The following is a 25,349-nucleotide window of genomic DNA, read 5'->3' on the forward strand; positions in this document are numbered from 1 at the left end:
AGATATGTTCGCTTGGGAAAAGGCTTTTTACCCTTCTTCTTCTTGGAATCAGCCGAGCAAAGACCACGACTTGGCTATTTCAGCTTGTATTCTACATGCTTTATTTTGCTTGATCCCGTCGCCTTCGCTCCGCTGGCTGCGGAGTCTCGACATATGCCTTTTTTTGAATCGTCTATAAACGGGAGGTCAACATAAATGTAATCATGGTTATGTGTTTTTCTTGTCATTGCTCCTTACCTGTATATAATTGAATACCTTTCGGACTTCACTAATTTTGAAATGTGCAATTGGTTTTCATAAACTTCTGTTCTGTTTACCTTGCTGACTTTGGGCTTTTTATCCGGGATTCCAATTGTGTACCTTTTGAGGTCTGAAATGTGAGTATCAGCATGGAGCCTGTGGTTGCTGGTACCATCCAGAGCGAACTGTCTGGTACACGATGAATTTCTGGGGTCGAACGAAATACGCAACGAGTCCCGGCGTCAGCCCGAGGTGAGATAACGCTAGGGATTTACAGTCAGCAACAACCGTCCACTTTGCTGCCTGCCGTGCTACAATGCAACTGAGTTGTCGAGCTGCTGCCCCAAAGAGACAAAGTCTTTTCATTGCTTTTGTAGTCACAATCGACATGTGCGCAAGCATACGAGTTACTCCGAGCCGGGGAACCACAACTGACGTAGTGAGGTAGACGGTGAAAAGACCGAAAGTCTCTTGGCTCACACTACAATGAAGACGACTCCGGGAATTTTGAGCCTGGTAAGAAGTACTTGCTTTGTAGTGAATCGACGGAGAGCCTGTTGTAGGTTTGATGCTTCAGATTCGGATTTAGCGGACACTCTCAGAGACGAGGGTCTTTTTGGAGACCATGCACGTTGTTGTACTGTGCACGGTACAACCTGCCATGACCGTGTGCTATCACCTCACGTACTAATAGCATCGAAGACAATACCATGGTTCGTGAGATATCCATGTTTTACTCCGGTTCCTTCCCCGCTATGAACGATGATCGCCCGCGCTGCCGATAGTTCATGCAACGTGACGGCCATCAAGAGAAAATCGTCGCTCAGCTTAGGTTCCGAATGTTCAGCTGCAACTATGCCTTCATACCTAGCTATTGTTGACATACGATGATCGCCCAGCGAGCTTTAGGGAATTATCTACCGATAAGCATTGTGGCGTACGCGTCCTGCCCGGTGGGTTTATCTTTACCATGGCGCAATGCCGACGTTCATGGATTCATCCGAATCGTCCTGCCCAACTTCCTTCGCAATGTCACCATAGCTTGTCGATCAACGAAAAACAAACATCCCAAGATCTCCATGGTCAGCGTTCTGTAGCGTACTCGAACCAAGCATGATGTTAGATCATGAACTCCGATTCCTCTTTCTCGGCATTTAGTGAGAGAAATCTCAGGCGCAGATCCAAGCCCCTCCAAAGTGCTCCAGAAAGACATAAAAGGGCACCTGAATCCTCGAGTCGATTCTTCTCCAGAACACAAAAGCAACAGCGTGATTATCACTACTTCAACTCGTCGTCCCAGATACATCTTGCAACTCCAGCACCGCCTCAGTCACATCAGTCACGATGCGCTTCCTGTCTTGCGTCTCTGCTGCCCTCGTGGCCATTTTCGCGTCTGCCACCTATGCGGTCCCCATCAATGGTGGCGTCAACTGCACTCAGCTCGAACAGCAGATCGCCACTCTTCAGCAGGGGGTGAGCACGGCCAACGGTACCAACTCGGAAGGGGTCCAGGCTGCTCAGCAGCTTCTGTACGGTGCGAGACTCGTGCAGGCCACCGAGTGCACCAACCCTGCGCCGGCGAAGCGATTCTTCCCTGTGAGTATCCTCTTCTTCTGCGATGTCTGATGGTTTGCTAATAATGACATACAGCCTGTAAGTAACGCGGAACTTCAAAGTGAGACGTGGTGATGCATGCTGACCCAAGGTGCTACTCGAAGCCTACTGGTCCGGTGAGTTGTGCCTACGATCTCTGCAATCCAGAAGGGAAATACTAACTTTCGCAGATTGTGAGTTGAGCTCTTCTTATAGCTATCTACTGACCGTTTCTAAACATCGGACACCCAATCCTAACCAACGTACAGAATGTAAGTGCTTCATTCTTCTGAGTCAGTTTGGTTTGATATCGGATCGACTTGATGCTAAAGTCTACGTGAACCCAAAAGGGAACATCCTCACTACCTCCCATTCCCGGATTCAACGGTACTGTCCCACTTCATTAAGCAATGGTAAGTGTTGCCTCTTCAAACGTTTGATTTGACTCGTACTCACGGGACTTGATAGTCGGTAAGTTGAAGCATCCAGCCCTAGGAGCCTCCTGCTACTGGAACTTCTGCCTCGGACCTGTGATGCTGGTGAGTGCCTGCCCATCTGGAATCACATAATCCGTCAATAACATCAGGGTCAGATGTGCTGAAGAATGCCCGAACGACACCATTCGGGGGCCGGAGATTTCCTCGACGATGAAAGCTCCGACGATGGGTGAATCGAATGCGAAGGGCGGCGATATGGCCTTAGTATAGGTTTTTCTCCCTTTCGAGGTTTTCCTGTACTGTAAATGCGAATGCAGAGGCCTGAATCGGTTATGTTTTGTCGAGAATATGAATTATATATAAATTGCTTATCATGGTCTGTTCCTGTGCCGTACCCTTGTATCATCAATCTAGGATTGCTGGAAGTAGAGGCTTGACTAAGCAGTTCCTCTGTGAAGGAAGTTCCAATCCCTGCGCCGCAGAAGGACAGAGATTAATATTGCAATTATATCCCAGGAGAAGTAGTGCATGCCGGAAGTATAACCTCCTCTACCGGCGCCATCGCTATGAGCCTATCGCCAGCGATCAACTTGCATATCAGATGTTTGTACAGCGTCCAAGCTTAGATCATGTTGAAACACCATATTATTTCTGGCGCTACACCGGGGCAAATATCTCGATCCCGACGCAGCGGACGAATGGCTCAACCTCCCCATCCTCTGGGCCCGTCCGGTCTCATCCTCCGGCACTTTCATGGCTACACCGGCATCGTCGTTCTCTCGCCATTCACCACGGGTCTACAAGCGTGAGGAATATCCTTGTCAATTATCGGGACGTCGCGGGGTATGCTTAGCAGCGCGGCGAGCTCTGGTGCATATGTCCGCTCCCACCGCAAGTCCATTTCGCGCCGCTCGCCTATGCCGGGCCATGCGTCGCCCTGCTGAGCCCGCTCTTTCCCTATGCGGCTGTGCACTCAGCAGCGCAGTGGCCTTGCTACTGGTCAGTCGCGGGGTGGGTGTCATGTGATGGCGGAGTATAAACCCCCCCCCTCGTTTGCCTTCTTCCCTTTACACTACTCTGGAGAGGTGCTAGATGGTGATGGACGAACCTCGCCTCGAGCAATCCCCGTCTCGAGCAGCCCTCCTCTTGAGCAGCTACGGAGTGAAGCATGGCGCAGTCATGGCGAGATATCGCGAGGCGAGAGCAAGCTACTCGCCTGCTGTATCCGACCTTCACCGTGCGTCGGTCGTCGGAGATACGTACGTGTGCCGCGACGGCGATCGGTAGTTCTTCGTGTGGAATTGCTGGCCGTGGTAGGGTGCTATATATCAGTGGTATTCAAGACAAGGCATCTTCCTAGTGCTGTGACACCAACTAAGTCTCTGGTATTATCCTGAAGAAGCTTAGCATGTGTCTGACCGAAGATGTTTCGTCTTTTCCAGTCTTCATGCAGTATGCTGTTTCCAATTTCTCGTGCTATGCTTCATCCACAAGCATGTACAGTACAGAGGGGTCAAGCTGCGATGGGCATCACGGACAAAAGAAGGAAGTTGAACTCAAGGAGCGAGTTATTGACCAAGGACGGAATCAGCAAGAACAGTAGGCTGGATGGGAAGAAGACAAAGAGAAAACGGAAGGATGGAAAAGCCCAGCAGTGCAGTCGCAGGGGACCCAAACTAGGGAATTATATACTCCGTATCCTTCGGCAGATGCACCAGCAGCACGAGCCCGAAGATGACCAGGTTCCTTCAGCACTACACCAAGCTTTACTTCGCATAACTACGAATGGTCCAATTGAACCCTCTTCTCCCAACAAACCATACGAGTAACAAGCACCAACAGAAGTTGAAACATCGGTCATCTCGCTTACAAACACCCTTCGCCCCAACAACTACCGCAGGGGAAGTTGACATCTCTAGTGCCTGCTCCCACCAACTGCCGAACCCCTCCCGCCCTGAATCATGCACGCGGTCGTCTCCATCTCGATCCGAGAACAACCGCCGGGCCCTCCCACCTTCCCGTGGATCACCCATCACCCACCTTCCACATAGTCCCAACAAATCTCATCGATCGCTGCCGCTGTCTTGTTGCCTACCTAGTAGTTTACCGAGAATCCCAATACATCCACATTCCGCCCTGACTCGCGCATCTCGGTTGCAAGGGCTTCGGCTTGACTTACCGGGAACAACTCCTCACTACGAAATCCCGGACGGGCACTTACCTATCCAAGATCGATCGCTTTCCCGCTCCAACCAATCACCAGATGCGTCGACCGGAATGTGGCTTGCGGCAACTCTATTTTTTCAAAGCTGAAGGTTCAAAGGCTTTCCAATAGTCTTTTTGTCTAACAATAAGCGAGGTTCAGCCCATGTCCCTGAGATCTCGGTTAAATTGGTGAGCGGGCTAGAATGGTAAGGTATTATTGTTCCTACGCCGCAGTCATCTGTCCGTGCGTTCACTTTGTCTTACTGATTGTAAACGAGAGATCGAAAAGGTTTGCATACCGCGATGAATGCAGTATCCCGTGCATGGTCAACCTTTCCCTATTACAGAGCCTAGCTTATAGTAGACTGCATATAAGTTAGGCGTCTCCAGCATGGGCAGGGCAATTCTTCAGGAGTGCATACTGCATAGTGCAGTACTGCTCCGTACTGTACATAAATCGAATGCCAGTGAAACCTAAATTAAAAGATAGATGAGCGGCACATCCATTGTGCGGCGATCATAATCTAAAACAATTACTCTATCTCGCACAACGGGATCTCCGAAGGTCTTAGTTCTTTACCGGAAGCCCGGATTTGATGACCACTCCACACGAGTGTGCATCTGGTTACTCCGTACGCCGACAACTCTACATCCTGCTAGGTACATGCAAACGATGATGTCCCGAAAACACGATATCCAAACAACCTCCACCTACATCTCAAACCCAACCAGGCCCGATCGAGAGCAACCGATCCTATCATTGGAATCAAGCCTGCCCCTGCATCTGCATATTGAAAATCCTCGATCGAGGATTCCAGATATCAAACGCAGTGAGGTTGTACAATGCTGTACTGTACAAGCGGGGCTCAATCACACGAATCGGTACCGTCCAATCTTGCTGCAGATGCTGTAACAGAATGAAGGTGACACGCCCAGGAAAAAACATCCGGATCCGCATAAGTTGGCTGTTGCCTGTCCGCTGAACCGAATCGAAGTCTGTCGAATTTCTTTTCCGCACTTTACAAGTTTTCGGTCTCTTGTTCGAGTTGGTTGACGCTCCTGGTAGCCTGCCTCTCCACTGTAGAAGTATCTAAGCCATGGTGAGCTGAGACTCGATCTTCCAACACCAATCAAGTCAGTCAGAAGGCGGCTCGTACCGCGGGAAGATGTGAGATTGAATGCGGGAACATGTGGAGAGAGCTGAGGGAGCCCGAGGCAGATTCAGCTTTCCCCCCTCCACTCGATTGCCGGGTGAGCAGCTGCCGGGATCGCCGAGATGCATGTCCACCATCCATCTATCGATCAAATTTTCCATTGAACCTTGGATACGCAAGAGAAGGTCGGGTGTCATCGCTGCTATCAATCCCGATGCCCGTCCCGCTGGGACGGAAAAGCTTTTACCACATGTTAACGCCTACGTCTACATTGTACGACAGCACCAGGGAAGATTGTGTAACTATGTCCCAGTTGATTCTGAGATCCAATTGTGGCCCGCTCCAGGAAGGCCATCACATTCTGCCTGCCTATGAATACTTCGGTAATCAGAACAAAATAAGTAAAACGAGACAGGCGAGGAGGTTTTGAGATAGTACGGTAAGATCGCAATATCACAAGCATCCAGTGCGACAAGTCAAGAGAGCAAGAGTGAAAAGGAAAAGAAATGCCGCCCCAGGCAGTTGAAGTACAGACCAAAAACAAACCCCATGGAACCAGACGCTAAACCGATGAAGAACGCCAAAGGAGAGACGTGATGCAACAACAAAAAAAAGCCTTTTCCCCAAAACGTAGAAAGAAGAAGTAAAGATGAAACACTAGTCCGAGCAATTCTTTCCCGTGTTTGCTCCGCAGATTAAACATTATTTCTGGATGGTGGACTTTCTCCTGCCTCGTAACATGAATCCCATGAAACCAGAACTCGAACTCTTGGCGGCTGGTTCCGCACTGTCGGCCTTAGCGCTTCGGCTGTACCGAAAACTCTTCTTCCGCCGCGCAGCCTTGGCATCCGACGCTGCGGCTTCGCGTGGGTCCAAGCTGTAGACGCTCTCCACTTCCGATCGCAGACTGCTGGCTGAGTACACGCTAGACGCTGTCGAACTGTGCATAAGCGAGGCCGCCGCTGTTGGGGGCCGAAACCCTCGGCTGCCGGGCATGCTGGATGTGCTGTAGGTGGACCCCGAGCGGTGGCGGTTGAATGTGGGTGATGAGTAGTACGGTACAGGACTGGAAGTGCGGGACGACGGCAAGTTGTAATCGGAGCTAGCGAAGGAGTGAGAGAGCGACACAGATCGGCTGTGAGACTCATCGGCGGCATGATTAGATGTGTGGCGGGGAGGAAAGGGCGAATAGCCCCCATGGACGGTCTGCATGGACGGGGGTCGACGGAGAAGACTGCCTTTGGGTCCCCGGTTTGCTACATGCTCGGCAGAGGTCTTTGGTCGATTGAACGCCATGGACTGCGAGCGCATATTGGTTGGCTGGGGAGTTTCGGGCACGTCTGCCAAAGCTCGAGGAGCGACGAAAGGGTCGGTGTCCGCTCGCCGAGGATGCTGCCCCGCATAGCGGCCATGTAATTGCAGGCTACCACGCTTCAGATGGAAGGTGGAATCTAGTCGTTTCTCGCTCAGGAGCGGTTGCGATTTGATTGCCTGCTTGAGGGAGTACAGCCCTTTACCACTTGGGAAGCGGTCCGGTTCAGTCGTCGCTGAAATGGCTGACATGGGCTCGGGCTCCTCTACCACCGGACCATCGGTGACCGGGCTTATCAAGATCAGATTAGGCTTAGCAATGGGCTCGACAATGGTGACCTGCTCAGCCACGCAGACATCTGAGTCGTCGACAGAGTCGTCGACCGAGTAAACGGAACAAGGAGAAGAAGATCGTGAGCGACGCTGAGGTTGCAGCGATTGAGGAGGTTGATAAACAGTAGGTTGCAAGAAGACTGGAGACCGCAGTGGAGAGGTGCTGCCAGGCGATGGCAGCTCGATGATCACGTCGTCATCATCGTCAAACATGTAAGTCTCGGGCACAAACGTCGTACCGCTGCTGCGTTTCACAGTATCTAGCGAGACTGGCCGAGAGGTCTTGCCTGTGGTAGCATGACTTGACAATAAGCGGGCGAAGGCGGTCTGGTCTGGTGGTGATTGAGGGGAGTTGACGTTGGAAACTTCATCCGCACTCATGTCTGAATCGTATAGACCGGCGGTTTTGATGGGCGAAAATGCATGGTCATGCGATCCTAGTTCCGATTCAGACGTCTCCTCCTCCTCTGATTCGTATTGTCGAGGAAGAAGCTGCTGGTTTAGGTAATCCAGGTCTAGAGGGGCTGCCGTCTGATACATGGTGATGAGAAGTGAGAATGTCGAGAAGAGAACGAAATAAAAGGAGAGAAAAGTGATAGAGCCCCCAAACCCGGCAGGTACTCAATAATAAGGAAAGATTAAGTGGATGGACTAGTGGGCCAACCCAAGTACACAACAAACAACGAGTGGGAACAAGAGAAAAGAAAAGGAAAAACGTGAGAGGAAATGGTATGAAGATAAGAGAAGGCAAACGAAGCCGACAACCGACAGGAGAAGAGAATGGATGTCAATTATACCGGACAGGGACTGGACAGGGTTAGATGGGCCACACGGGTTGGTATGCTCGAAACGGAGTGGAGCTGGTGACCCTCCGTTGAGGTTTGTTTGAACGAAGCCACCGAATGCCATCCGATCACAACTTCCGGAGTGAACGGACCAGGAGCTCCACTAAGGGAGGAGGGGGGAGGGGAGCAAGTCAGAAGAGGGCATTGGGGATTGCAGGAAAAGCAATGCTGCATGACACGTGCGCCACCAGGGGAAGAACTAAGACGGAGTGAGTTTAGAGACCGAAGTTCTCTTCTTTTTTTTTTCCTTTCTTTTTTTTGTTGCTCCTATGTATGCGTACGAGGATCCTGCTTGATTGGCGCTAATGATCTGTACCTCGGCCTTAGTGGCAGTCACTGTACCTTAGCCAGGTAGTACTGCTGAGGTACTTTGCACCTAGAGGGACAAGAGGATGAGAATCCAGGACGCACGAAGAGAATGAAGGTGGTGCTTACGTTTTCATCCTTGCCTGACCCTCCTGCAGCCCCAGGGAGGTGTGGAAGCTCAGGGACAGTTCAGCCGACCCTTGCATAGACGGGGTATTGTTCATCGTCATCACCACACTCCTGGCCCGGAAAAGCAATGATAACCGACGAGATTGAGCCAAATTGTGGAGGATTCAGGCGCCACGAGAGGGACTATTCAGTGAGCAAAAGCATGATTTGGGAATTTGGGTTCACAGCAGCCATGAGGAAGGGGAAGGAGAGAGGAGGGAAGGGAGAAGCGGAAGAAGCGCTAAAAGATTGGACGTATCAACGTGAGCTGTCGGAGATGGATGTGTGTGGTGGTGGTGGGGGTGAAGAGTGCCTGAATGCCTGGATGCCTGAACACCTGGAAATTGAGGGGGAAGAGAAGCTCAAAGAGGGAAAGGAAAGTCCGTGGCGCGCATCGATGGCGGCCACATCTAGATTGCTGGTTTCCTCAATTCTCAATTCACCACCACCAAATCACCAATGATGATGAGGATCGACTCATGCCAAGCCCCGTATGGCCATGTGGATAGGTAACCTTGAAGTCAAGCTAGAGCTCAGCTCAGTGAATGCATCCTTCAATCATCTACTCAGAGTACGGTTGTATTCCTTCCGATGGATGACTAGCTTGCTCAATTGCCTAACCTCATTTGTTGGCCTTTCTATTTGATTCGCGACCATCTCTAGTTCCTGAACCTGTTCCTGTTTGTTCGTTCCTCTCTTATCCTGGGCTATCCTCCGCATTTTCTCAAACTACCGGCAGGATCTCTTGCAACCCTAATCGCTTACTTTACTTTCCCAGCACCTCCTCATGCGTCGGACATACGTACGCTTCACTGCGGGTTGAATAATAGCGACAAACTCTCTCCTTGTCCCTGGCCCGATCGAGCTTTGGCCCGGGTCCACCCTAACTTAAGACCTTTGGTGGGGATGCCTGGTTGGCTTCTGTACCTGGTTTTAGCCTCGATGCCACCGCATTCGATCAGAGCATCAGTCAATTTTGACTCTGAACAATGGTCTATCAAATGACACAGTGCACTGACACCACTCGATGGAGAAACCGCATTCAAAGGTGCATTGTTAATACTATGTACTCCCATCACTGCCACCAGGAATTTGATACATACTCTCCAGATCATTTCCTAGCAACTGTCCCGTTCGTGCCGTTGAGAAAACCTGCGTAGTCAACGCCGCCGCTCCAGGACAGTGGAGCATGTTTAATTCAAACACACCAGACCCCAAAGCAGGTGAACCTCGTCCCGCTTCGACTTCCTCACCGACTGAGGTCAGATTGCCCGCCTTCCGTTTGGAAATCCTTTTTTTTTTTTAAAAAAAAAAGAGAAAAAGTAAAGCTTTTCCCTCACTGGAATATACGATACCAAGCAAGAAAAGATTTTCTTGTACTCAGCCTGAGTACCAAGTCCGCCCCCTATTCCAGAGACACTAAACACTACCCACTTTTTGAGACCATGCGGCGCCAAGGCCGATTGACCCGACCGGCGAATGGGAGTTTTTCTTCTCCCCTGACCCTCTTTTCCCCAGCAATATCAACTGGAGACGGTGGATAGACGCAAAGCTCCCTGCAGCGACGGTGCCCTGTCCTTGCAGCAAAGCCATGCATCGCCCACCATTTTCTTCAATCTGCCAGGGCAGATGAAGTCGTACAGACAATCAGGTACAGGGAATGGCCGCAATTGAATGTCTAGTTTTCGAGCTGCCCTGAAAAGTAGAGGCATTAACAATACACAAACGACAAATTGTCCACCCGTGATCTCCGAAGATCCAAGTTCGCATAGGCCTCGAGGATCACCAAAGACAGAGAGAAACCGGAAAAGACAAGAAAATCCTCTCTCGAATCATTCGGCGATCCCCCGTCAAACTGGTGGTAGGATAATCTTCGGTGTTATCCGCCCGCCCAGAGAATAAGGATCGCCCAAAATAGATATGATAATCCATGTTCTGATACTACGCCGCTCCAACCTACTGAAAACCTCCATCGAAAAAGAATTCAAACCAAACAGAATGCCGCATAGCCAAGACGAATGAACCAACATTCAGGAACTCCAATTTCCCCAAACCCGTCAACGGCCGAACCGTAATCCGACCTGCAGGAACACATCCAAACGGTGGTTGCAGCTTGAAACAGCCGAACAGCATGGAGGGGCCAGGGGTAAGTTAGTCCGCCTCTTGCTTTGCTTGGTCCGCCCCAAAGGAAAAGAAAAAGCAACCGAGTCTGTGCAGTTGGTGTTTGTTCGTTTGCCAGAAAAGAAGTTACCAAGTACTGGACGAGGGATTCCAATCCTGACTGATGCAGATGCAGATGGCTGGTCGTAGCACGGAGGACTTGCTTATCGTAGTATAGAGAGGATGGACGACCGTGCTTTCGGCAGACTAACTAAACCAACTGTATTTTTAGCTCGGTTTCTGTCTGGTCCATCGTCCTTTCTCCTTGCTGGCCTCACCACCAGCACCACCAGCACCACCACCCTTCATCCTACTGATACGCAAACTTAATGCAACCCCAGCGCTTCTGCGCGCGAAGTGATCAACAACTGACAGTCATGTACGGAGTACACCTTACCTCCCTTCTCATGCGATCTTGTTATCTTGGTTATATTTAGCTGGGCAGAACTGGAATTATTCCGTGCTGTGTCCTACCTACCTATAGAACACTGTGCTACCTGATACTCCTGATGTGCAGTACATCATCGTACCTATCATCTGCTTAGAACCCCAGCCACAAGATTCCCCCCCTCCCCCTCTGTGGCCAGAAACTGCGACGTGACGTCGACAGCAGACGGGTAATTTTCCGCCTCTGCTCAGGGAGCACATTCTCTCCCCAGACCAAGCTTCGTAGCTTTTTTGTCTTTCTCTCTCGACCTCACCCCCAGACTGCCCCCCCCGGGGCAATCCCAATGATCCTCCCGGGCGTTATGTGACAACCACAAAGGAAGCATTTATTATTTCAGCAACCGCTGCAACAATCACTTTTGTCAATGTTAATCGTGTCGAGGTCAATAATGAACAATTATCGTTCCTATTCTCCGTCCATGGCCTGGTTCTTGCTCTCGCGCCGGGCGCAGTCTGGATAGACCTGAATCCATTGGAACAGGATTCTTTCTTTCCAATCCACCCTTTGCCGGCGTCCCCTAGCGGTTGAGGGACCCATTCCCCTGACACTTTCTGGAAGAAGCCAAGGCTAATGCGACAAGAGGGGGGAAGAACCGGAGAATTATGGTCGGGGGATGAGCCACTGCGTTGCTTGATTTGGGGAGAAGATAACGAGCAACTTTATCGCTGGGCGCCCGGGGGAAGCAGGTTCGCTCTGTGATCACCACGCTATCGAAAATGGGGGAGGGGGCGTTTCATGTGTTCTATATATGGGAGCAACCAACGTCAGTTTTCTGAAACGCGAACATATTCTGACAAATCTCTGCACATTATCGAACGCCACCGGTTGCAACTTGAGGATGTGAAGCAGCACAACACCCAAGATTATGATGAGAGAGGTGTTATCGGTGAGAGGGACAGACGATACACTGTACCTCAGAAAAAGGCATGTCAGAACACACGGACCGACACTGTAGCTTTTGATGTGCTCCACTACCCCTCTGCCAGGGAAAACATTATGGCCCATGGAGTGCCCCCCCTCTCTTAACCATCAACACACCGCTAAAATCGGGCGCGCGCATCTGTTGTCGTCGAGATATACCTTAAGAGTAAGAATGGATGACATGCGCCCCTGACCGGCAAGAGAAGTACGTAGACCTGAAGGGGGTCAAACATCCCGGTTCTATAGAGACCGTACATATAACCGGCAAATAAGCAGGCAGTGACCAAGAAAGAATCTTCATATCTCACACCCTCACTTCTATTTTTTGCTTTCCTCCGCTTCCCTCTCCGTCCTCCGTGGCTATAAGTTTGTGTCTTATTGCTTGACCCACTTCAGACTTTTTCTCCTCTTCAACCGTGCAATATAAACTGCGGAGACCTCCCGAGCGAGCGTTGCGGCCGCCAACGGCCTTCCTTCTTCCCTGGACTGCTTAACTTGTTATAGTGTAGTCAAGTCACAGAAGTGGAGTCTACCCGCCCGGCTATGACAGCCCGTTTGCCAAATGTGTCCCTTGACATCTCCGAATCCCCTAAACTAAACCAAACACTCCTAGTCTAAGTTTTTCCTTGACCTACGTGCCTTGGCTTTGGCCTTCACTTCCTTTTGTGATACTGTAGAAGAGAATGGAGACACCTGTCAAGTCTATCCAGGATAAACTTCCCCTCCCCCTCCCCCTGATCCTGATCTTCACACCTTCGAGATTTTTTTGTTTCCATAACGTACAAAATCAATATCAGACAATATGACAGACAACCTTGACTCCAACAAGCCCCCCACTCACTACGGAAATAGAACCTCCGAAATGATGACCGAGGCTTGCCTCCCTTCTTTTATGTACAGTAGAACCCCCTATCCTGCGCAGCGTCCGGAGTAACGCAGCATATTACTTCGACCGTTCAAGTGAGGCACCGTCTCCGTACTCCGTAGTGCACAGTACAGTACTTATGCATTGCACTTGCCTCGTCTCCACGCAAGACCGTTGAAAGATGTGGGGACGGGGCTGGTCATGTTGGTTCGCCAAAAGTCGGAGTCGGAATGACAGGTGGATTTGTTGGTCTTAGTGTCACGGTATAGTAGTGTATACGGAGAATCTAAGCAACTAAAGCCTATGGTTGTTTGGTTCTCGCCCTGGCAAACAGTATTCTAAGTCTAGCCTAGTCTACACACTAGGAGTGATATCCCTGCACGATAGCGGCGGTCGTGGTTGGATTTAGCCTAGTACTTTGTTTTTTTTTTTTTTTTTTTTTCTCGCTGCTGAAGAATGACGATATTATTCATGGCATAACCTTCTCCCTTTCGTCAGGTAGGTGCTGTCAAGCTGAGAAGGGACCGGATTGTAATCTAGGCGAGTTGATTAGCTGCATTTTTGCACACCTGGGTTTCGGGTTTCGGGTCTACGATGAAAAGGAGGGGAGAGAATGCAGTGAATCGTTGCGTCATTTGTGTGAGTGTATTTGAAGTTGTAGTGGCCATGGGCTTTGGTGGGTGAGTAAGGGAAGGGATGGATAAGGGAAGGGAGAGAAGTTGTTTCAGTATGGTAGTTGTGCCTTCATGCCGCAAAGCCCTACATGCATACATCCTGCACACTTCTCTACCCTACATACAGGCGAATTTTCGATGTCGTGGTACCCAGGGAAAAGCAGGAGACCAGACACCAGCCAAGCTTGAGACGCGGAAAATATGCTTGTCTGAACTGCATTCTTTACCGACTGCCCTGTAGTTATCTTACTTTTTTTTTCCCTTGAAATCGTATGATGCTGTGGAGCGGATCGCAGGGAGGATGGCCTCTCTTGGCGGGATGTGTGGGCTTATGCTCGCATTTCGTCGCTACGCGAACACACTAGCAAAAAAAAAAAAAAAAAAAAAAAAGAGACTAATGAAGATCAGCAAAGTGCCATCCGGTAGTTGGATGACCGCTAACGGTGATTTGAGCCAAGTGGAGCTTGGTTTATTTCGCTTCTTTTACTGTTGATGAGACAAGTGGCAACCGGATCTCTAAATCTTTGTTCGGTAATTGGCCGAGTATAATCTTTTCCAATTCGTCCTGGGTAGTCCACCTAACCTATATGACGATCAACGATATAAACTGACGTACAGTTGCATGCATGCATGGAATATTTGAATTTCGAGGGGTCTTGCATCCTGGGTAAGTGTTTCTGTTTTACGGACCGATACCAGTATGAACACAACGCTCAACTTGTGCGAAATTTGGTTTTCTGTAGGTCCTATAGTGAGTATATGTTGATGTGTGGGGGCTCTAGGAAAAATGTATAGATGCTGGGGTTTTTCGTTGCTCGATCCTATACGGGTTCGATGTTGCGACAGCTGTAGACGGAGTATGACCAGGCATTTGTCGAAGCCATACCAAATAGTCCTCTGTCATAAGTCGAACAAAAAGTGATAGACTCCATCAGCCTTCAAGAGAAATGCATCGTCAGACATGACTAGTCAGCCGCGAGCAAATCTACTACCCTCATCGACTTGATATGATCAAGTGCTTTGTAATGGTTGTTCCTTTGTCGATCCTATAGGGGCCGTTTCACCCGGACCGCCAACATGAGCAGAGATACTCGGTATCCAGTGAGATATCCATAATGAAACAATGTGATGAACAGTAAGTTTCCGATAACTACTCTCTGTAGCAGGTAACTTTGGGAATTCTTCTGTAACTTGCCAGCAGGATAATCCCGAGATGCGTAGTAAAACTGAAACCCTCCACCCAGGCTGTAGCATAAAGACTACTTGTATATAAACAGCAACACCTCCATCGAACACCACATCTCCCTAAACAAGATCCCTCCAAACCACCAAGCACATCAATCGATACCCCTCACAGCTAAAAACCCGCAGACGCTAGACACCCACAATAACCACAACAACCACAATGGCCACCAACCCCACCCAATCGACCCCGACCAAAACCGTGGAACAGGCCTTCCACACCGGCCTTCCGCGCTGCTGGACCCCAACCCGCTACCGCCTCATGACGGAGGCGCCCCCGCTGTCCACCCCAGAAGACGGCCACACCTACGAGATGATCAAATGGGTTCCCGCGCAGGTGTACCTGGACCAAGGGCGCGAGCGCTACACCGGGCTGACCACCCGCGACCGCAGCCTCCGCGACACCAAGCTCCCGACATTGGAGCTACCCCAAGTCGCGACGGCCGAGGACGTCGGCTGGATGACGGAGGTCAACCTGATCCCCGGGTTGGAGCGTCTCCTCGTGGGCAGCTGGCCGCTGGGCGGCGAGGTTGTCGGCGGCTTCACGCACGGCCCCTGGGGCGAGAAGCTGTACGTCTGGACCCTCCGGCTGGCGTGGGGGTTCAGCGTCGACGTCGCCGTGCTGGTCATCAAGCCGCCGAACCAGGTGCGCGGGCTGGATTACTTTGGCGTCGTGGGCGGGGAGCGTCAGTGGCGGTGGTTCAAGGCGAGGCAGGCTGAGGGGGGGAACGACGACAACGGCAATGGCAACGACAACGCCAACGACCAGACCAACAACAAACCCGTCCTAACCCACGGCCTCCAGGCAAACGCCATCCCCCACACCCAGCAAGCCAGGAAGTACGGCGCCGTGCATGGCATCAGCCACGTCGCGCTCTTCGACTTCCAGCATCTGGTGCTCCTGGACCTCGATGGACACATGCGGCAGGAGAAAAATCCCGACAGCGGCATCCCCGATCCGCTCACGGTGACGTACTTTGACGAGCGGGACCGCGATCTGGAGAACGGTGAGTGCTTCCATATGGTCCTCCTCGGGTTTGTGCTGAGCGCAATGAACCGCGTGCCCTTGTTGGCGCGGAATAGGCTACAGCCAAAGGATTCTGAGATGTCGGACCCGCGCCGGGTTCGAGAGGTGTAGACACTTCGTAGTTTGATCCGGTGGTGGTGTGAGCGATGCTCTGCTATCCACTGGCATCTTGTAGTTCTGATTCAATGTTGACAGATTATATCATATTGTTTTAATGCTCACTCTGTTCAGAAGCAATTCATCACTTCAAATGAGTGTGGGCGCAACTTGCCTTTGAGTTATAATGTGTTTTGCGGAGGGACACCGAGTTAAGTGTGGAAGCACCATACCGACAGTGAATCTCCACATACCAGCGACCTTGAGTTGAGAATGACTCGCCCCATTCCTAGTTGAGAGTCCGCAAATATTTATCCCCTAAATATCTCAAGTGTTGATCATGTCGCTTGAATGAACTACCGCAGCTTTGTAATGTGAATCAGTCTGCTTGCGATAATAATAGCTACGAATGGAAACAACGACGAGCACATTATTGAGCCTTCCCATGTCTGGTGCAGTAAGGATACATCCTATGCTGTTTAAAATGATTGCAAAATCATGAGTCATCCATTTCATCTTGACGCGTTGCGATGTCCATTCATATACTCGTTCAAAGGGTCTACTTGCGCGCTTCTATGGCGCTCTTGATAGCTATGAAGCGTTAGGACAAGTCGACAGCAGATACCATCGAAGAATATACTTACCATCACAAGAAGTCTTCGCATCTCCAAACAACATCTTGGTTCCAGGCATAAAGAACATCGGGTTTGGTACGTCAGCTATCCAACAATTAGTATGTTCTCATTTATTCGAGAAACAGAGAATCCTACCGTATCCGCTAGACATGCCGCGCTTCATCACAATGACCTCCTTGCTCTTCCATGCATGCAACACGGGCATACCCGAGATGGGCGAGTCAGATTCCAGAGCAATCGGGTTGACGGTGTCATTTGCGCCGATGACCAGAGTCAAGTCCGTATCGGGGAAGTCGTCATTGATCTCATCCATCTCGAGCACAACTGTGCCGAATCAGTCACTGGAACTAGGTGAACCAAGACAGGATCTTACTATCATAAGGTACAGAGGCCTCTGCAAGGAGCACGTTGCACTGCCCCGGCATTCTCCCTGCGACGGGATGAATGGCGAAGCGCACTTTGACGCCTTTGGAGCGTAGCATGTTAACAATCTCCGCGAGGGCATACTGCGCCTTTGCCACCGCCATGCCGTATCCGACAACCTGTTACAGCGGTCAGCCAAGCTCATAATCAGGAAGAAACGAGATGACACACGATGATAACGCTTTCCGCATTTGAAAGAGCCTCGGCAGTATCGTCCACGGTAATCTGGGTTACTTGGCCTTCGATTTTCTTCGCTTGCTGAGGAGCAGCGATTCCGCCGAACAATACGTTCGTTAAAGATCGGTTCATCGCAACGCACTAGATCACATCAGAAAAGCTTGATGGTTGGTGAAGCTTAGCCACTGACCATGATGTATGACAGAATGGAGCCGCTGACTCCAATTAAGGAGCCTACACTGGTGAGAAGCGGACTGTTAAGCATAAACCCCTCGGCTACCAAGGCGAAGCCAGAGTATGCGTTGAGCACGGTGATGACCACAGCTAAAATCTGTTAGCTAAGCAGCCATAATGTCTGCCGATGTCTGGCTTACGCATGTCAGCTCCACCGATAGCAGCAGTCGTGGTGTAGCCCTTCAGAAAACTGAGTAAGGTATTCGCTCCTAAGCATGTCGCAGCGATAACTGGTGATGCGGGTGCCATCGTCACGAAGGCCCCCATGGTGGCCACGTTAGTCCCAAGCAGACTTGCATTGATCAAATGTCGGCCTGGAAGTATCGTGGGTCGTGAGGACATGCGGCCGGCAAGTTTCAGGAAAGCGACAATCGAGCCCGTAAAGGTGACACCACCTGCTCGAGTTAGCAAGGACTCTATCCAAGCGACAGGTATTCGCTCTCTCACCGATGAGAACACCGAGGTATGCCGTCACCATGTGTAAGGTCGAGATGTGTGAAACATCGGCCATCACACTACCAATGCTTGTGAGCACGGCCGCCAATCCAACAACTGAATGCAAGGCAGCGACGGTTTGAGGAAGCCCAGTTGGAGTAATGCGACGGCCAATCAGTGCACCTGGAGACTATCAATACCACTACCATCCAGAACATAATGAAGAACATACCAATGAGCGAGCCCACGCCTGCCACGATGCCGAATTGCGTCAGGACCTCGGAAGAAAAGCCAACAGCCGCAAGAGAAGCAAGGATTCCGGCGCCAACCCCTAGGATACCAAGAATGTTTCCGCGTCTGGCAGTTTGCTGAGAAGCAAGTCCAGAGATGGAGGCTAATGAAATCAGCACTGGCACAATAGATGCATGATGATACATACCAATGCATAGAAGACTGCTGACGAGGTACCCAGCTTGAACCAGTCCAGCCATCCCGGTACTGGCAGCAGCAACAAAGCCGCCACCAAACAAGACACCCGGAATAGCATAAAGCCAAGGGTATTCCGGTGGATCAGTAGGCCCTAGATAGGGTCAGAAGATATATCGCAGTAAAGGTGAATCACTGACGTTTAAACATGTCCAGCATGCGCTTCGTGATTACAAAGCCTCCAGAGATGTTCATGAAGGCCATTAAGACTGAAGCAGCTCCTAGTGCTTCTGGAATCGTGCTGGGCATATACCCTCCGCCCATTACGAAGAATCCTCCGATTCCAACCATACCTTGGGACCATTAATACTATAACCTGACTGAAAAGGCTATGGTTGACTTACCAGAAATCGCATTGGTCACACTCATCAACGGTGAATGGAGAGCTGGTGCGACACCCCACACAGCACGATAGCCAACGAGTCCAGCAAGGCCAAAAGTCATCAGGTTCCCCATAAAGACAGGTCCGGTGGCCTTCCCTAGTGCAAGAGCTGTTCCCATACCAGCGGTTGTAGCAGCAACCTGACGGGTCACCTTCTGCCAAGGTGTTACTGCCAATTCTGCTTGCTCCTTTGTAGGCACAGCTGCCTCAAGCTTTGGAGCAGGGGGCGGTGCTGGGCGTGGCGCTGGCGGCAAGATTTTTCCGTCCATGGTGACGATTGAACCGCGAACAACCTCATCTGATAGGTCTATACCGAAGGACTTTTCTTGAGGGGCCATTGAGAGAAGGAACTTGGTAATATTGTTGGAGTACAGGGTCGATGACTGTGTTGGCAAGCGTGATGGCAGATCAGTGTATCCTGATCTAGTTAGTTCAGATTTACTCCATAGAATCATGAATATACAAACCAATGATAGTAACATCCTTGTATTTGGTCAATTGTCCGGGAACCGTCGCTTCACAATTGCCACCAGCCTCTGCGGCAAGATCCACGATCACCGAGCCAGGTTTCATTGCCGCGACCATCTACATCAGGGTAAGCGAGCTGCTCGATGAATTTATAAGATTTATTCTTACCTCCTTGGTAATCAGCTTGGGTGCAGGCTTTCCAGGAATGAGGGCTGTGGTGACTATGATGTCTACCTCTCGGCACTGTTCCATGAAAAGCTTCATCTCTGCTTCTATGAACTCTTTGGACATCTCTTTAGCGTAGCCTCCTTGACCAGAGCCGTCCTCCTGTATGTCGACTTCAATGAACTCGGCCCCAAGAGACTGAACCTGTTCACGGACGGCCGGTCGAGTGTCGAAACCACGAACGATAGCGCCCAGTCTCCGAGCCTACGTCCTCAGCTGTCGGTAAAAGAAGCTAATAGAATCCGTGATAACGAAGTGCTTACCGATGCAATTGCACTCAAGCCAGCCACGCCAGCACCAATAACCAACACTTTGCCAGGGGGTATCTAGGGAACACTTAGCACGTCACGCAGTCAATCCACTACATGAGCATTATCACCTTTCTACCATCAACAACGTTAGTACATAGACAATAATGATAGGACATATCGCCTACCCAGCAGCAGTAGCCTGCCCGGTCAAAAACCGACCAAAGTGGTTTGAAGCTTCTAGAACCGCTTTGTACCCGGCGATATTGGCCATAGAGCTGTTCAGACATTATTAGTGACGTGGGACAGCTTCCAACATAACCTTACGCACCTCAGCGCATCGAAAACCTGCGCGCGAGAAATCCGGGGTATCATATCCATAGCGAAAGAGGTCACACCACGTGTGGCAAGTTCTTCCACCAATGGCTTGTTCTGTGCTGGGTACAGAAACGAGACAATCGTACTTCTTTGGCGCAGGTCCCAAACTTCATTGTTGGGACCCTGGAGTTGAGGACTACGGACCTTCAGCACGATCTGACTCTGAGACCAAATCGTGTTCCGGTCCACTAAGACCGCCCCAGCTTCTTCATAGGCTTTATCCAGGAATTCAGCATTCTCGCCGGCCCCGCGCTCAACCAGAACACGCGAAAAGCCCTTCTTGAGCAAAAGAGCCACATTCTGTGGGGTAATAGCAACGCGTCGTTCGTTTGGAAAAATTTCCCGAGGAACACCCACAGTCAACGAGGCATACGGACTGACTGGAATAGTGGGGGACTCGGGAGCACTACTCGCGTATCTTCGGGGGTTCTTTTGTAAGGTTCCGATGAACAGCGAGGCGGCGAAATTGTATCCGAGCGCATGCGAAGGGATTCGGATTGATGACACCACTATCGATGTCAAGTAACATTAGCAACCCTGCCACAAAGCTTGCATGACACACGTTGGAAATGGAAGCCACATGCCTGGCTGCTGAAGGCAAAGCAGCGATCTCCCAGCATAGGTGCTCGAAGCAGCCTGGCAAGGCCGAAAGGCCAAGCGCAGGTACGAGGGCACACTCATTGTCGTACTCGGTAGATTAAGTAGCAAATGGCGGGATTCTGGACAGTTTCATATCCGGAGTCGGCTCAATGACGAGTGCCTCGCGGGAAATGGCGTCCAGGCAACATAGATGGTGTAACGTTGGAGGATGACGGGAGTCACCGCGGTGAATAAGGATAAAGGGATGGCCGTAAGATTCACTTTACCAGGACAAAGAACTTAAGAATGATCCGACCAAGTGTGCAAACAGAGAGCAGACTCAGTGGTAAAGCTTATGGCTTTGAAAGAGGAATGAGTGGTTCTGGGCGGTTAAAATAGAAGAGGAGATGATGGGCATTGCGGGGGAGGCCAGGCTCGTCGCGCGCAAGGGATGGGCGGGAAAGCCAGCAACCATTCTTCCACGAGTATGATAAGTGAGTGAGTGAGTGGTGGATATGCGGTTCGGATGATCGGTATACTATTCCATCGGATCTCCGATGACACGGTGCCGTGGGGGATGTGACGGTGGAGGGATTGTCGGCATAGAATGAGGGGAAGCTCTCGTGGGGAAGACGCGCCTCGATTGGCAATGAGAGCTGGTTGTCAGTGGCGCTTGGCGGGGGATGACCTGGTTGTTTATGCTCCGACTTGACTGTCAACCTGGTGATTTTTTAGGCTATCTTGGGCAGGAGATGATTAAGTGCATGACAGCTTTACTGGACTCGAGGCAGGCTTCCCACAACATCGGCATGAATCCCGAACCTACCATGGCTAGTCGCATACAACTATGAGTATAAGCTGGAGCTGTTTGTCTTGTTTGTACGTACTGTGCAGGTGACATGGTCGGGTACAGTTTAGCCGGGGCAATGATGCCTGAGGCTTGAACCTCTAGTCATATTTCTACTTACTATCTCCTGACCACGTGGATACAAGAGAAGACTTTCCAATGTTGGATCACATTTCTCGCAACAATCGTGCCCTACATATGTTGGCAGCGGCAATTACTCTAAGAAAGAAAAAGCATTTACGCAGTCCGGTATAGGAGCCGCGCACGGATTTTTTCCTGAAAGCTCCACCGGTAGTGGATCCCGCTGGGATTTGATCACGGAATGATGTCGTTCGTTACCTTCCTCGTGCTTCCTTGCTTGCCTTGCCCGCCAACGATCAGTCTCGACTTAGCGACTCGAAAAGAGTCGCTTCAGCCTGGACGCTACGATGAAAGAATTGAATATTTACTCCCCCCTCAACATCGTAGTGCTGGCCCCCAGGCACTTGTTGGACGGTCGTATGTTGAAGTGCGGCTAGGATGGATCTGAGAACGGGGCCAACACGATGCTACCAAACCTACAACCTGCCTTAAAGTTCCCTCGTTGAGACCCACGGTGGTCTCATCCTGCCATGCACCACTGCTGATTGGAATTTTGGTCATGAAGTGGAGAGTGCAGCTTGAGCTTCTATTTCTTCGCTCCCTCACCTGACGGGCTCTTGCGGAGCAGACATCTCCGGACTCAGTCAAGCCTTCGTGATCGCCTTCGAATCAAATCACCCACCAAAATTGTAGTCTCTATAGAGGTAACACACGTTCGACCTGCATAGACTGTCGGCTTGCATGAAATCTTATATGTAGTTGAAGTCGCTCGGAACCCCGTCGGAACCTTATAGGTTCCTTATAAGTTCCTTACAAGGTCTGGCCTCAGCTGTTACCCGCTCAAACTCTTTTGGGAGTCTTTTCTGTCATTCGTTGGATCTTGTTGGCGGCTTACCTGGTGGGGTTGCCGGTTCCTGGCAAATCTCAATTCTATCAGCAAATTTCACCCGCCTTGAAAAGAGTCACCTTCGTCTCATTCATTACACTCTTTCTCTTCTTTTCTTTTTCGGTCTGGTACACAGAGTAACGCCAGTGTCGAATTCGCTGGCCTTGGTAACACCCCCACCATGGCTACTCCGGCGCATCAGGACCAGTCGCAGCTGGTGGTTGACCCCAACACACTTCCTGTCGAAGCCGAACCGGTCAGAAGTCAGACTGAATCGCACGAAGATGCGAAACTCTTGGTAAGTGTCGCGACAAAAGTCTCCGGATTTCAGAGCACATCAAAGGAACAAATTGCGGAACCCCGATACTAACACACTCAAACAGAAGTCAATGGGCTACAAGCCAGTCAGTACTGGCCATTGACCCACATGGAAACGGTAACCGCTTATACATCTGTACAGGTCCTGCACAGAACATACACTCTCGTTGAGAACTTTTCAACAACATTCGGTAAGGCAATCTGCGGCCCGGCCGGTGTATATGGCATGACTCCATCTAGTACCGCATGCTAACCTCGCATTTGACAGCTGCGTTGTACTTTGTCGGAGGTGTGCGGGTCACATTCAGCACCGGTATCGCAGCAGGCGGCAACCTAGCTTACTGGTGAGAAAGAGCCGTCAACATCCCAATGGCGCGAACCGATGGCTCATGCTTTCACACAGGACGAGTTACCTGGTGACCATGGTCTTCACGTACATCACTGCTGCGGTCATTGCGGAAGTATGTTCGGCCTCTCCGTCCGCAGGATCCATCTACCTCTGGGCCGCAGAGGCAGGAGGCCCTCGGTTCGGTAGACTACTGGGCTTCGTTGTTGCATGGTGGAGTACCACTGCCTGGACGACGTTTTGCGCCAGCAACACTCAGGCTGCAGTGAACTACATGCTTTCCGTACGTGTTACCCGCATCTCACTACGCTAAATCCAGGGTGCTGATAAAGCAACAATAGGAGTTGACAGTTTTCAACGTCGACTTTCCGAAAGACACCTCCAGCGTCAAGTTCCGCGCCGTGCAGTGGATCTGCACTGAGATTCTCCTGGCGTTGGCGGCGCTCCTGAACTATCTGCCGCGTATGTTGAATTGAACCTCCCCTCTCCCTCGGATGTGCGATAGTACACACCCCAGACTGACGCGGAATCCTTCTAGCCCGTGCATACAAATGGGTCTTCTACTGCTCGTCCCTCATCGTCCTGCTGGACTTCTTCCTCAACCTGATCTGGCTGCCCATCGGAGCCGCCAACACCTGGGGCTTCCGCACGGCGGAGGAGGCCTTCATGTCCACGTACAACGGCACCGGCGCCCCTGCAGGCTGGAACTGGTGTCTGTCCTACCTCGCGACGGCCGGTATCCTGATCGGATTCGACGCTTCTGGCCACGTCGCCGAGGAGACCAAGCACGCCTCCGTCACCGCCGCCCGCGGTATCTTCTGGAGCACCGTGGTCAGCGGCATTGGCGGGCTTGCAACGATCATCCTCTTCCTGTTCTGCGCGGTAAGCTCTCCACATCTCGCGGCGTCACCCCCCACGCCCAAAGCAAAGCACAAACCCACTAACCTCATCGCCAGCCCGACCCGGACACGCTATTCTCCTTCGGCTCACCCCAACCCTTCGTGCCGCTCTACGCCGTCGTACTCGGCAAAGGCGGCCACATCTTCATGAACATAATCTGCATCGTCGCCCTGTGGCTGGTAAGAGTCCCCCTCCCTGACCCCCTTGCTCCCCAAACCACCAAAACCCACACCCCCCCCTAACTCTTCCCAATAAAACAGAACACAGCAATCGCCATCCTTGCCGCCTCACGCCTCGTCTTCGCCGTCGCGCGCGACGGCGTCCTCCCCTTCTCGCACTGGGTCTCGCAGGTCAAGAACGGCCAGCCGCGCAACGCGGTCATCGTCGTCTGGGGCGTCGCGGCCCTGATCTCGTGCACCCTGCTGCCGTCCGACGTGGCCTTCACCTCGCTCGTCTCGGCCGCGGGCGTCCCCAGCGCCGCCGCCTACGGCCTGATCTGCCTGGGCCGGTTGCTGTGCACGCCCGACCGCTTCCCCAAGCCCGAGTGGAGCCTGGGCCGCCTCAGCAAGCCCTTCCAGTTCATCGGCGTCTTTTGGAACGCCTGGGTCGTCGCCATTCTCTTCTCGCCGTACGAATTCCCCGTCACCGGGGCGAATTTGAATTGTATGTGCACACACCCACCCCCCCATTTCACTAGTAAGACGCAAACTGAAGCTGACGCGAAAAAACAGACGCCCCTATCATCATGGCCGGTGTGACCATCTTCGCCCTGATCTCCTACTGGGTCACCCCGGAAAGCGCCTGGTTGCCGATCGATCGGATCTCGCATTTCATCGATAGTAAAGGGGCGGTGCAGAGCTCGGTGGAGGAGGTCGGGGTGAGTAGTAGTAGTGTTGGTGGTGGTGGTGGTGCTCGGGCGGGTAATGGCGGTGAACCTTCTTCGGAGACGACGGAGTGATGCAGTTGTGAGAACTTGGTGGACTCCGCGGCGATCTGTGTTTCGGTTGCGCGGTGGACGCTTGGGATGGTTCCCGATCTGGGGGTCTTGTCCTGGACCCAAATGCAGGGAAGAGGGGGAGAAAGCAACAATAAAAAGTTCATTGATTTTGATCGAAATGAAAGAGAAGGGTGGAAAGAAGAAAGGTATGGGATGGTCAGTTTATATGTATAATTAATCGTAAATATCTAGATGATGCATTAGAAGGCTGCTTGACGTGGGAAGTTTTATCTTAGGGATTTTTTGCCTATTGTGTGTTTTATGAGGTGGTGTATAAGT

General features: G+C 51.3%; 5 protein-coding genes across 5 annotated transcripts; 3 read left to right on the top strand and 2 right to left on the bottom strand.

Annotated features, from left to right (window-relative positions):
- Nucleotides 1-1,507: 1,507 nt before the first annotated feature.
- On the top strand, nt 1,508-2,639 carry BO82DRAFT_82140 (uncharacterized protein). Its single transcript, XM_025641587.1, has 5 exons — nt 1,508-1,836; nt 1,959-1,977; nt 2,184-2,246; nt 2,302-2,372; nt 2,426-2,639. Exons 1-5 carry the CDS (start codon nt 1,585-1,587, stop codon nt 2,432-2,434), a joined length of 414 nt encoding a protein of 137 aa, XP_025491798.1. The 5' UTR covers nt 1,508-1,584; the 3' UTR covers nt 2,435-2,639.
- Nucleotides 2,640-5,926: 3,287 nt separating this feature from the next.
- On the bottom strand, nt 5,927-8,183 carry BO82DRAFT_354601 (uncharacterized protein). The gene has a single exon (XM_025635243.1). It carries the CDS (start codon nt 7,811-7,813, stop codon nt 6,332-6,334), a length of 1,482 nt encoding a protein of 493 aa, XP_025491799.1. The 5' UTR covers nt 7,814-8,183; the 3' UTR covers nt 5,927-6,331.
- A 6,711-nt stretch (nt 8,184-14,894) lies between these two features.
- Nucleotides 14,895-16,040, top strand: BO82DRAFT_392328 (uncharacterized protein; the record flags this gene model as incomplete). Its single annotated transcript, XM_025638610.1, has 1 exon — nt 14,895-16,040. The coding sequence occupies exon 1, from the start codon at nt 15,066-15,068 to the stop codon at nt 16,038-16,040; it is 975 nt and encodes a 324-aa protein (XP_025491800.1). The 5' UTR covers nt 14,895-15,065.
- A 288-nt stretch (nt 16,041-16,328) lies between these two features.
- BO82DRAFT_336002 (putative nicotinamide nucleotide transhydrogenase) lies at nt 16,329-21,130 on the bottom strand. The gene is made up of 19 exons (XM_025633325.1): nt 20,701-21,130; nt 20,070-20,625; nt 19,927-20,016; nt 19,870-19,873; nt 19,754-19,816; nt 19,434-19,694; nt 19,265-19,382; nt 18,760-19,215; nt 18,556-18,708; nt 18,369-18,509; nt 18,162-18,323; nt 17,942-18,112; nt 17,635-17,889; nt 17,451-17,584; nt 17,255-17,401; nt 17,034-17,202; nt 16,796-16,984; nt 16,670-16,744; nt 16,329-16,616 (listed from the first exon to the last, which is right to left on the bottom strand). The coding sequence occupies exons 1-19, from the start codon at nt 20,795-20,797 to the stop codon at nt 16,585-16,587; spliced, it is 3,273 nt and encodes a 1,090-aa protein (XP_025491801.1). The 5' UTR covers nt 20,798-21,130; the 3' UTR covers nt 16,329-16,584.
- A 1,310-nt stretch (nt 21,131-22,440) lies between these two features.
- On the top strand, nt 22,441-25,292 carry BO82DRAFT_354603 (putative amino acid permease). Its single transcript, XM_025635244.1, has 10 exons — nt 22,441-22,807; nt 22,893-22,913; nt 22,970-23,018; nt 23,096-23,171; nt 23,231-23,456; nt 23,515-23,635; nt 23,712-24,055; nt 24,130-24,252; nt 24,334-24,736; nt 24,805-25,292. The coding sequence occupies exons 1-10, from the start codon at nt 22,691-22,693 to the stop codon at nt 25,029-25,031; spliced, it is 1,707 nt and encodes a 568-aa protein (XP_025491802.1). The 5' UTR covers nt 22,441-22,690; the 3' UTR covers nt 25,032-25,292.
- Nucleotides 25,293-25,349: the final 57 nt, after the last annotated feature.

The sequence above is a fragment of the Aspergillus uvarum genome (assembly GCF_003184745.1).
Source record: "Aspergillus uvarum CBS 121591 unplaced genomic scaffold BO82scaffold_28, whole genome shotgun sequence".
In the NCBI taxonomy this organism is placed as follows: Eukaryota; Fungi; Ascomycota; class Eurotiomycetes; order Eurotiales; family Aspergillaceae; genus Aspergillus; species Aspergillus uvarum.